The sequence below is a fragment of the Nyctereutes procyonoides genome, unplaced genomic scaffold (assembly GCF_905146905.1).
Source record: "Nyctereutes procyonoides isolate TBG_1078 unplaced genomic scaffold, NYPRO_anot_genome, whole genome shotgun sequence".
Taxonomy (NCBI): domain Eukaryota; kingdom Metazoa; phylum Chordata; class Mammalia; order Carnivora; family Canidae; genus Nyctereutes; species Nyctereutes procyonoides.
This window is the reverse complement of record NW_026575131.1, coordinates 4,811,601-4,824,505: the sequence shown is the minus strand read 5'-3', so window position 1 is coordinate 4,824,505 and position 12,905 is coordinate 4,811,601. Positions and strand designations below refer to the sequence as shown.

The following is a 12,905-nucleotide window of genomic DNA, read 5'->3' as shown; positions in this document are numbered from 1 at the left end:
GGCCCCCTAAAATAGGAAACTACTCAGCAATAAGAATAAATGAACTGTTGATACATGCAACATGGATGAATCTTGCGTGCATTATGCTAAGTGAAAGAAGCTAGACTCAAAAGGCTCTACATAGTATAATTCCATTTATATGACATTTTAGAAAATGCTTTAGAAATAGCTACAAAGAATAGGTCAGGGGTTGCTAGAGATTAAAGGTGAATGAAGAGTTTGACTACACAGGGGCTACACAACGGACTCTGTGGGGGGAGGGGGGTTGGTGGGAGGTGATAAAACCATTCTGCAGTTTGGCTATGGTGGTGGTTATACAACTCTATGCAGTTACCAAAACTCAGACTTTTACACCAAGTAAAGTTCACTGTAAGTAAATTTAAAATAAATTTAAATTGAGATATAATCAACTGCCTTTCTATAACCAGCAACAAATAGGATAATTAAATTAAAAGCATAAGTTATAGGGGCACCTGGGAGGTTCAGGGAGGTTCAGTCAGTTGAGTGTCCAGCTCTTGACTTCAGCTCAGGTCATGATCTTGGGATCCTGGGATCAAGCCCCACACTGGGCCACACTCAGCAGGGAGTCTGCTTGAGGATTTCTCTCCCTGTCCCTCTGCCCCTCCCCTAGCTCGTGCTCTCTCTCTCTCTCAAAATAAATAAATAAATCATTAAAAAATTTTAAAAACCCATAATTTATAATAGGTACAAAAACTATTAAATACTCTAAAATAAGACTAATTAAAGACACATAAGACCTCTCTGTTCAAAACTACAAACTATAAGGAGATTAGAGAAGACATACATACATAAATAAATAAAGTAAATAAATAAATAAATAAAAAGATATACCATGTTCTTGGATTGAAATACTCCAATATTACAAAGACATTAACAATTCCATTGAAATCCCAAGATATATTTTTTTAAGTTGACAAGGTGATTCTAAAATTATATGGAAATATAAAAGGTGAAGAACAGCCAAAAGCTTTAGAACAATAAAGTTTAAGTACTTAGTGTGCTGTATATCAATACTTATCATAGAGTTATGATTAATTGGACAGTCTGGTATTGGCAAAAGGTTGGACAAATAGGAAACAAAATAGGGAGTCTGGAAAATGTGCCCTGATTTATATACATAGAACCCCTTAATTTGTGACAGAGTTTGTGCCATAGAGCCTTGGGGAAGTTACAATCCTTTATATATGTGTGGAAAAAATTAAAACTTGATTATTATTTCACATCACCACAGAAATTTCCAGGTGGAGGACAAACATAATGTAAAAGTCAAAAAAATTACTAGAAAAGTTACTTTATTGAATACTGTCATGCATAATGTTATGTCAAGTTCTTAAATAGGATATAAAAAGCTCATTATAAAGAAAAATATTGAAAATTTGACATTAAATTCGCCAGCTTCTGTTCCTCAATAGACATCATTACCAGAGTAAGTGTAAGATCATTCGCAACATGAAGAAAGTCTTGTACCCACAGCATACAAAGAACTCCAAAACATAAATCAAGAAAAGGGAAATAACCAGTAGAAAAATGGATGAGGAAAAAAAAAAGGAAAAATGGATGAGAGAGCTAAACAGGCCCTTTACAAAGAGAATATCCAAAATGGTCCATGAATGAGATATACTCATACTCAAAGGCACTCAACCTCTACAGCCACCGGGGAAATACAAATGAAAACCCGTATCATCATTATAGAATGACTATAATTAAAGTGATTGGCAATTACAAGCATTAGTGAGGATGTGGAGTAACAGGAGCTCTCACTGTTGCTGGTGGGACTAGAACTTGATACCACCACTCCAGACAATGGCCAGTCCCTACTACAAGTGAGACATGTACCATCTCACACCCAGGCATATACCAACCATAAATAAGGATATATACTTTCACTAGCACAGTCGATCATTACCAAAACTGTAGACAACCCAAATATCCATGAACATTAGAATGCATAATTTTTAGTGTATTCAAATAATAACTTATACAATGAAAATGAGCAAACTATTGCTACACACAACAACTCACAATTATAATGTTGAGCAAAAGAGGCTAGAGGACAAGAATGCATGAGGAATAGTTCATTTCAATAAAGTTAAAAAAAACCCCACTAAACTATGAAGTTAGAACTCTTCCTTTGAGGAGGAAGCCCTTGAAAGGGGACAAGAGGGCACTTCTAAGGAGCTGGTAATGTTCTGTTTCTTGGTTTAGTTATAAGGTATGTTCACTTTGTGATATGCATTGAGCTATATGCTTAGGATTTATTCATTTTTCTGTGTTTTTATACAGAAACATTAATATTATATTAAATGCTTTAATGGGCCCCCAAATGCTTTTCTTCCAAGCATTTTAAGATTATATTAAAGTTTATATAATTAAATATTATATAAAATTAAAATAAAAAATATAAAAGATATTCTTTAAGTTAAAAAACCCATGAATCAGATGATATCAGTTCCTGTCGTAAAGTTATGGAATGGCTTCCTACAACACTAACAAGGACCCTTGATCTGGCTCTTGCCTACCTCTCTGTCCTCAATTCACAGGGTCTCCCCTCTTTATCACCATGTTCCACCCTGGTCGTCTTTCTTTCCCTCACATATACCAAACTTGTTCCTGTCACAGGTCTCTGCTTGCTCTACCCTCTGCCTACTGTTCCTTCCACACCCTTCTCTATAGCTGCCTATTTCTTGTCCTGGGTCCCCACTTAAATATCAGCTCCTCAGAAATGCCTTCCCTGACCGTCTATCTCATTTAGCACTCCCACCTCACTTCCTAGTCAACATTTTCTATAAAGGGCCAGATAGTAAATATTCTAGTTTTTGCAGGCCAGATGGTCTTGGTCATAATTACTCAACATTTCTGTGGTAGTGGGGAAAGTAGCTCTGGGCAATATGTAAATGAGTGGGAGTGGCTGTTCTAATAAAACCTTACTTATGGATCCTGACATTTAAATTTTATAACATTGGGATCCCTGGGTGGCGCAGCGGTTTGGCGCCTGCCTTTGGCCCAGGGCGCGATCCTGGAGACCCGGGCTCGAATCCCACATCGGGATCCCGGTGCATGGAGCCTGCTTCTCCCTCTGCCTGTGTCTCTGCCTCTCTCTCTCTCTCTGTGTGTGTGACTATCATAAATAAATTTAAAAAAATAAAATAAAATAAATTTTATAACATTGCACATGCCATAAATTATTCTCCTTTTGATCTTTTTCCCTCAAGCATTTCAAAACGTAAAAACTCTTCCTACTTAATTCAATCATAAAAAGGCAGGCAGTGGGGCCAGATTAGGTGAATGGCCCTAGTTTGCCAGCTTCTGCTTTAACCTGTGACCCTGATTTACTTTCTTCCTAGACCTGATTTACTTTCTTTGTTACCTAAAATAACTTCATTCCTTCATATGTTTGTTGTCTATCTTCTCCCGCCCCTAAAATTTCAGCTCCAAGAGGGAGGGGCCTCATCTGTTTTGTTCTCCACTGTGTGCCTACTGTCCATCACCATGTCTGACACATGGAGGCCAGAAGAATTGAAGGCCCAAGCCCACCTGGGTGTGACCACAGCTTTGGGTTGGATCTTGATACTCTTCTTCCGAGTGGGGCTTACAGAAACAGACCCATGTTCTTCCTTCGAAGACTCTCCAACTGAGGATTCCAATCGGGCTGACTGAGATCGTAGTAAAAGGGCTTCTCCTGAGTATCCAGTTGGCTTGGTGCTCCGCTCAAGGTAGAGACTCGATTTTACCCTGGTTTGATTGATTTCTGCCTCTTCCTTAACCGGGTATTCTATGGTGAACAGGCCTGTTAACAGAAGACACAGCTGTCACTCTCCCTCGTGGCCTTCCCTGCCCTGCTGTGGGGCTCTGCCTATCAGCAGCCCTGCAGCTCATCTTCCATGCCACTCCTCCACTCTTGCATGTTCTCTGGCCGAGCTGCCCCCCCTCTGGTGTCCAGCACACAGCTCCAACCCTAGTACAGTTAGTGGATCAGTAAATGTTGGCTGAATGTCAGAACAAATCAATCGCATTTCTATTCGTTCGTCAAGACTCAGCTGGGATCCCTCTTTCGTTATGAAGCCCATGTTTCATTCAGCTCTGTGTCCTCCGTTGCACTCTGAGTGCCCTGGGTACACAATGTCTCCATACTGTTCTCTTTTCTGAGAATGCTGTTGCCTGTATCTCCAGAGATAAGTAATTTCCACTACTTTCTTTGTTGTATTTATTCGAATTCTTGTTTTAGTTTCTCTACTAGACTTGAAAACTTCTGAGGCCTGGGATTTTCATTTCTTATTCACTTATCAAACATTTATTGGATGCTGGGAATATATAGATGTCCCAAACAGGGTTCCCTGCCTCTGAGAACTCCTAACCAGGGTATGAGGGGGATGGGCAAAGAAATATTCACAATGCTAGGTAGTAAGACTTATAATTAGAGCATATTTTTTATGTGGGAACCCAGAAGAGTATGAGACTCATTCTGTTGGGGGAATCAAGGAAGGCTTTCTGGAGGAGGGATACAGTTGAATTGAGTCTTTAGAGATGAGGAGAAACTCCTTGGAGCACAGCAACACCCCACCCCACCCCCCGGTAACCAGCCAGGGGGTGGCATGGAATGGAAGTCACTGTTCCTTTGTCCCCAGGCTCCTCAGCAAGAGAGCCTAGATGTGATAGGGGTCCTGAGGTCACCATGCTGGCCCTGGGGGGAGCCCCTGTGGCCTAACAGAGACAGCCTGGTGAGCTGGCTGCTTTTTTCCCTTCTATCAAGGTTGTCCACAGAGAGGAACAGGGTCTGCAAATGGATGACGGACTATATGGGAGACAGAACTGAAAGGTGAACCAGCTGTAGGAGTGGGTCAGAGAGTCACAGAACAACGACAGGAGGCCCAGGAGAAATAAAACAACCACAGGAGACGCTGAGGACACGTGGCGGTGCTCAGAAACTGAAGGCTGTGAAGGCCACCACTACTCCCGACATGGCCCTGAGTATCTTTACTTCAGCGGCCTGGGCCTCGTCACTCCATCTACCAATGAGGAAATTGCCCTGCCTGCCCACCTCCCTGGGTGGCAAAGAGCTGTCCTCAGAGGTGCCTTGTAGGTGACCCAGGATATAGGAAGTTATCAGATAGGCATCACCGGTCTTTCTGCCCCTTACCTGCTGTCAGCAAGACAGAATTCATAAACTGTGACACTGTCTTTTGAAATCGCTTCCTCATCTCTGCCAGAGCTCGGTTCATCTTAGCTATCTTGTCGTCCATGCGGGCCAGCAGCTGGGGAGAGGCCAAGGAGGAGAGCATTGTTGCTTCCCTGCCAGGAGCCACGGGCCCAGCCCACCAACAGCTAGGCCTTGCTCTGGCTGGCGGCCGTGCTGTCCCCTCTGCCACGACACGCCTCTCTCTTGCCCTCTGCTCAGTGAATTCCTGCACATCAGCCCAACTTGACTCAAAGTTGACTCAAAACCTTGTTGGAGGGTTTCCCTGACTCTACTGGGCAGAACTGTTCCTTGCTCTCCATGTAGCCTGAAGTCAGAGTTAACCCTTTATGAAGTAACTGGATGCATCTGAGACTGTCTTGCCTGCAGGACTGTAAGCTCTTAGAGGGCAGGGGCCAAGTCTTGGTCTCTTTGGTGTCCAAGCACCTGTCATGCAGAAGGCGCTCAATTAATGCTTGCTCCATTATGAATAGCTAGATAGACAAAGGCCTCTTTGGGATCTCTGCTGTTAGGCCCCCTCTATATGCATCCCCCAGTGCCCCCATGCTCCCTACAGCTGCCAGAATATCTCAGATGAGAAACTGCTCATAGCCAAGGTTACATAGATTGACTGGTCCCTGTTGGGATCAAAGGCCCAGGCCTCCTGCCTCAATTCAGAGCCATGCTGAAAGGCCATTCTGGCTCTGAGGCCCTCACAGGATGGCAAGGTTTCTGTGGGGTTCAACCTCTACCTCTGCTGGAGCAGTTCAATGGCATACAGACCTAGGCTCAGATTTTAGAGTCCATGGCAGTCAGAGCCTGACCTTTCCTCCAGGAGGCCTTTGCTGATTTCCTCAGCCGGGAGCAATGCTCCCCATGCTAAATCCGAGCTTTAGCCCGTGCCTGTCCTTTCCACCCTGGGCCTGACCATGTTTTACCTCCTTTGCCCATAAACTTGGTTGGCCCCAAGAAGGCAGGATCTTTGCTTTCTACATCTCCCACTTAACACAGAGAAGTTGTGGAAACAATTTTCTGTGGAATTGAAGCCTCAGGTAGAGAGAATGGGATGGACAGTGGACAGATTTTCAGAAGAATGATGGTCAGTCTATGTGTCCTACTTTACCCCGTAGGCAGGACGTCCATAAAGGATGCCTCAGTTAATAGCAAAGCCTCAACTATCCTTCTGGGGTTAGGCCACAGCTGCTGCTTCTAGGCTAATTTTATTTATTTATTTGTAATTTATACTCAGCCTGCTTCCAAAAAGGATTTGAAGTGGCACTGTGGGCTAATAAAGCTTTTAAATTGAGGTGTTGCCTCACTTTCAAAGTGCTGCCTTGATAGAAATATTTAGTGAGGAGCCTGGCCGCAGGGCTGTAAAAGCTAGGACTGCCGTTCTGCATGTCGCTCTGATAGGTGGCTCCTTCCAAGGTGATGGGAGTCTGGGGAAGCCATTTAACAAGCTTGTCACTGACAGGAACTTAGCAGGAAGAGGCCACCCTACTTCCCACCCTCAGCTTTTCTAGACTGCCATGGATTTTGCTGATGAATGATAACCAGCCCCAAACACACAGACATAGGAAAAAGTTGAACAGATTGTGTGGAAGCTGGGCAGGCCCTTACATATCCCTCTACAGATGGGGACACTGAGGACTAGAAGGGAAGGGGCTGGCCCAAGGCTCTATGTCTTCTTCCTAGCCTTGGTCGGCCTGCACAATTAGCAAGTCTTCTCAGGGGCCCCTTGCAGCTCTGACAGTCCAAGAATCAGAGAGGAGGGATCCCTGGGTGGCGCAGCGGTTTGACGCCTGCCTTTGGCCCAGGGCGCGATCCTGGAGACCCAGGATCGGGTCCCACGTCGGGCTCCCAGTGCATGGAGCCTGCTTCTCCCTCTGCCTGTGTCTCTGCCTCTCTCTCACTGTGTGCCTATCATAAATAAATAAAAATTTAAAAAAAAATCAGAGAGGAGACAATTTTCTGAGTCTCAAGATTTCATGTACAAATATTTCAAGGTGCTTAACCTGGCAGCTAAAACCAACATTTGGAAATTGTGTTTCCTACAATAAAACCCATATTTCCTCATTTGCTGTTGTTTATCTAGTCTGAAATCTGTGTTCTCAAACAGAAGGGTTGACGACCTTGATGCTTCTGTGGCAAGTCAGTCTTCTGGGTCAACATCAATAACTACTGACTAGAACCCAGCACTGTTTCCAGAAGCTGTTTTAATATACTGATCTGCTTAGCCCTTTGCTAAGTGTCCCCGAGACAGCTATGCTTTTTGAATTATGATGTCCTTTTAAATAACTTTCCAGCTTTCTACCACACTGGCAAACTGCCTCTGTGAGCTTCCCTGATGAAGACACCATTTTCAAGATCCACACGGTCCAATATAAAGAAAATGCAAGCTACACATGTGGTTGTAAACATTTCTATAGCCACATTTAAAAAAAAAAACTCTTAAAGGTGAAATTAATTCTGGTAGCAGATTTATCTAACCCAACATATATATTTTTTTTAATTTTTACTTATTTATGATAGGCACAGTGAGAGAGAGAGAGGCAGAGACACAGGCAGAGGGAAAAGCAGGCTCCATGCACCGGGAGCCCGACGTGGGATTCGATCCCGGGTCTCCAGGATTGCACCCTGGGCCAAAGGCAGGCGCCAAACCGCTGCGCCACCCAGGAATCCCACAACATATATTTTTAAATGATTATTTTAACATGCAATCAAACCATTCATGAGAAAGTTTACATTTTCTCTTCATGCTAAGTTTTTGAAACACAATGCATATTTTCTCTTGTGGCCGATCTCCATTTGGACTTGTCACATTGCAAGTTCTCAGTAGCTGTTTGTGATGTGTGACTACCATATTGGGCAGCACAGCTCTGGACTTCTCCTTATTCCAAGATTGCATTCAGGTAAGATAAAATAAGAATTGAATTACTGAGGGGCTTTCCTCAGTCCAAAGGGCATGTTTGGTGCATGGACATAGAGTGACCTCTTTTGGCTGTTCATGGGGGTCTTTAATTGCTTACATCCTGGTTCTTAGCTGTGAACCAGACTCCAGTGTTTACTAGATAAGAGGCTGTCAGGAAAACTAGGCATTACTACAATTTTATGGGAAAGAACAATTCTCTAATATCTCTTGCCTTTGGTAGGAAAAATAAGCTCACATTTTTTTACACAGTCTAAAAAGGTTTTTAAGAAATATAGGTATATGACTTCATACATCCTGTGTACTTAGCCACATAACAGCAATTTTCAGAGTAATAGCATGGAACCAAATGGGCAGGGCGGACTCATCAGTAAGCATGATCATCATCTTAGCCCACATGGAGTCAAACCCAGGGTTCTTTTGCTCTTTGAAATAATCAGTGCAGCTCACAAGTATCTGAGTTTCCTGGATGCTCCAATGCTCCTTTAACAAACATTCTCTCCTGGTCCCCCAGGGGCTCCCATGGTGCCTCTCTCCCCTACACACTGCACCAGTCCAGCTGGATTACAATTGATGTTGATGCTGTTTCCCCTTCCATTAGATGGAAAGTATTTTAGAACTAGAGGGAATGAGATTTATTCCATTTCTACATCCCCAGAAGCCAACTTGGCACACTGTGTTAACAAATGTTTATTGAATTACTTAATGAATTAATGAAGTTGAAATGCTGCTGAAATAAAAAGGTGGTGGGAAAACAGATGGAATGCTCTCTTCCAAGAGAAACACAGGTGTTCTCTATCTTGTTCATAGAGCATGGGTCCGTAACAAATGCCTGCCTCCGTGTCCCCGATGTAAAGTGAGAACGTTGGGCTGGCTGCTCCTAATGGGTTCTATCAGCTCTGTGAGTCTATGAGCCTGTGGCATGTTGGTGGCAAGTACCCCTGCAGTACCAGAGCCTTGCTCAGCCCCAGATAGGAACACAGGGAGGGGGAACTGCCCTCTGGATGATCATATAATTAGCATCCAAACCAGGACACTTTTGAGAGTGAAAGAGGATGCTATTAATAATTCCTCTAGGCTGATAGGTATAAGCTGGGACTGGGCCCATGGAAACTGGGAGGTAGAGTCCCAGGAAGTTCCAAGGAGCCTTCCCCAATGAACCAATCCCAGCAAAGTACCCGATCTGCAATGCAAGTAGCCTGTTCCATCAATGAACCCTTGGTTACCTCACTCTCATGGTGTATGTCAAGTGTTCTCCACTAGACTATAAATATAAATATAAATATAAATATATAAATATAAATATAAATATAATCCCTCAGGGATTGGGGATGTGTGCCCCTCGTCCTCCCCATCTCTCTCCATGATGCTGACTTGGGACCAGGGACACAGGAGGACCCATAAAGACCCAGAAAATAGAAGAACTGGGCTTCTAGTCTCCACTGTTTTCTTACCCACCCAACAAATATTTAGTAAGCACTTAATTTGAAGCAGTCCCATGCTGTAGCCCTGGGGAAACGTCAATAGGCCTCACGGGGAATTCTCAGTCTGGTAGAAAAGATAGGTTTATAAGTAAAGGACTGCTAGAATAGAGATGAGTCATAGCTGGGAAAGCCAAGCAAAGGGAGAGGCAGACTCTCCTTGGGATGGGAAAGGGGGTAGTGGAGAGGGTCATCAACACACGTTGGTAGTTATTCTTTCCAGTAACACCTCTTATTCATCTGGTAACAGCACCATGATGTTCCTGCCTCATCTTTCAACAGGGCAGTGTACCTGGGGCTGATCATGCCCTTTGGCTCTCAGGATGAACATGATACTCAAGCCTGGGCTGTGAGAGCAACATGTGCTCCTGGCCATGGGGTCCATTCAGGGAGAGGTGGCAATGTTGGGGTTGGCACTTTTCCTTGATAGCTAAGGAAAGAGAAGCCCTCTTTCTCCTTGGAAGAGCAAAGCTGGTAGAATAATGAGCCCAGAGATGCTTATGACCATCTTGTCACCATAAAGAGAGAAACTCTCTGAGAATGAAGGCAACAAAGAGGAAAGAAGAGCCAAGAGATGGGAATATCTGATGGAATCATTTGAGGGCCTGGATCCAGCCATGCCTAAAGCTGCCTACTGATAGACTTCTCAGTTTACTGAGCCAATACAGTTTCTCTTCATGCTTAAGCTAATCTGTTTTGGATACTATCACAACTGAAAGACTCCTAACAGACGGATGTTTCACAGAGAAGGTGATTAGGAGTTCATTAGTCAGAGAAAGAGGGAGGGCCCTGCATGGGAGAGGGGGTGGAGGGGTAGGTGGAGCACACACACTGAAATATAGAATGGCAACCCACACTGAGACGCCTGGGGTCAGGCCTGGGGACCTGGTCTGTTTTGGCTTACCCGTTTATCATGTGCTACCCCATGGGGACAGTTGTTGGCTGATACAGAGAGTGTTATTGTTTCATTTAGGGAAGTAAAGGTGACTGTGATGGAGTCCTGGGCCAGCACCATCAGCTTCATTTGCTCATTCACCTGCAGATGAAGAAACAGTGCTTAGGGGATCTCTGCTTCTATTATCCACCCTCCCCCTACTACCATCACCACAAAGCACAAAACTTGGCTTGCAGCTGAGAAAGCTGTAAGGTCCTTCCAGGTCTTATGTTGGAATTTAGCTTTCATAGAAAAGAAAGGATTCCAGTCTCTCTTTGGGGACTGGCAGAAAAAGTAACAGATGCCTTCCTATTCCTGCCCCTTCCCTTTCCAGTGGAAGCTTAGAACCAATGTGAAAGAGACGCAGGAGTCTGGAGGTGAATCAGCTTTGGTTCCAGTAGAGCTGGATGGAGATGTAGCTTGGCTCATAAGTCTACACTATGAATCAGATATGTCCACCCAGGCAACAGGCCTGACCATGAGCCTTGCTCTAGAGCATGCATGCCTTGGGGAGCTGACAACATGGCAGGAGATACCAGAATGCACCCTTCTGTGTGTGGGTGGGCAGATGACAAAAGGAACCCAGCAGGGGCTGAGACACATATGCTCAGTACCCTCCCCACAATCACGAAATATGTCACTACTCTTCTCCTAAGGAGGAGCCAAAGGAGCTTTAAAAAAAAAAATCACTTCCAAAAGGGGTGGGATTGCAGATAGGAACAGGGAGGATGAGCTGCCTTTATAGCAACTCACTCCTGAGAATTCTGTGTTCTAGAAGTAAGTTCCAGTTCAGCCTCTATTAAGCAAGCCAGCTTCTCTGAAGCTCAAATTCCTCAATAGTAAATAGTTCAAAGTCTAGTATCAGGTTCAAATGAGATAAAGATTATGGAAGTGGCTTCACAAGCCACAAAAGTCCATAACACACATGAGCAGATATAGTCAGGGTGTGGAAGCACAATCCAATCCTGTGAGGTCCCTGAATGGTTCACATGTGCAGAGAGTTATGTATGCATAGTAGCCCTACACAAGGGCCTAGGAGTCTGCAGCCCTACTTGCTGTGTGCTGATGCTTTCTTCCACCCTTCATGTCTCTGACCTATGTGTATCTCAGGACTCCTCTGAACTAAGGAAATACTCTTCATTTCACTCCTTCCATTTGCTTCTGCTATTCCACTTATTGGCCCCAAGGTCTAAATTCAATTCTTTCTCATACTCTTCAGTCTGGATGCTAGTGGTTTCCAACACCCAGAAAATATTTGATCCATGGCTGTCTTTTTACCAAGTCTTTTGACATCTTCATACTTGTTGATCACTCCCACTTAAGAAAAAACCCTACCCTCCCTCTCCTGTTCTTCTCCTAGTGGGTGTAGTATAGAGCTGTGGTTGAGAGCTCAAGTGCTACAGTTGGGCAAGGTTCAAATCCCAGTGTTGCTACTTACCAGTGGAGCAATTTTAGGGAAGTTGGTTAGCTTCTCTGAGCCTGGGGACAGTAACAGAAGTTTTTTTCCTATGGCACTGAGCAGATCTCATGGGGTAAAATATGCACAGGGCTTAGCACAGTACAACTGTTTTTTATTATCCCTGTTCCCTGGGTGGTTTCTCTTCCTCTCCCCAGTGCCCCAAATGTGGGTGCTTTACAAGCTCATTCTCTACTCATCTTCTTGAGAATTCATGAGCCAGTCCATCACATATATGCATCATCCCTAATCTCTCACCCTAAGAGAGGATTATGTCACAAAAGCCACCGAGCCCAATCAACACATCTAAAACATACTGATCTCTGACCCTCTCAGAAACTTGTTTTCCACCCAGATATATACTCCATTATAGAGTCATCTATACTTCCCTCTCTTCTCATTTATTCCCTACAGCTGATGCTTGAATGCCACTGAATTCTTCTCCTGAAATGGCTCCTTTAAAAAATATTGCTGCACCCCTTCATCATGTCAGATCTGGCTAGTAACCCCCATAACTAGTCTTTGTACTACCCCATCCACTGATCTTTCCCTTTCTAGTCAACTTTCTATACACATGCTGGACCAAGCATGCCAGCCCTCAACTTAGAAACTAACCAGCTGGTTGTACTTCCAACATAGCTGAGTCAGTTCCTACTAGGCTGACCCTCCTACAGACCTTGGCACAAATACAATAAAACAACAAACCAAAGGCTCTGAAGAATAAACAAAAACAGGCAAATTTTGAAGAGTCAAAACTTAAAAGAAAGGGCCAGCATGGGATGAATTTCTACTTTATAGTTTTGGCATGAAGGCAAGCCACAGTCATGGCCAAAACACCACCATCTTCCTGACCCAGAAAACCAAAGGACTGAACCTGTGGAAACTACAATCACAGAAAAGTAAGGATAAAA

At 44.0% G+C, this 12,905-nt stretch overlaps 1 protein-coding gene across 1 annotated transcript in view; it reads right to left on the bottom strand.

Moving 5' to 3' along the window:
• The window catches only part of CUNH3orf20 (chromosome unknown C3orf20 homolog), a 68,265-nt gene that overhangs the window by 24,277 nt on the left and 31,083 nt on the right, over positions 1-12,905 (bottom strand). The window contains exons 9-11 of the mRNA XM_055344594.1: positions 10,509-10,640; positions 5,159-5,273; positions 3,556-3,808 (exon numbers count right to left, since the gene is read on the bottom strand). Of these exons, the coding sequence (XP_055200569.1) occupies positions 3,556-3,808; positions 5,159-5,273; positions 10,509-10,640 (500 nt within the window). The remainder of the gene's footprint in view (positions 1-3,555; positions 3,809-5,158; positions 5,274-10,508; positions 10,641-12,905) is intronic.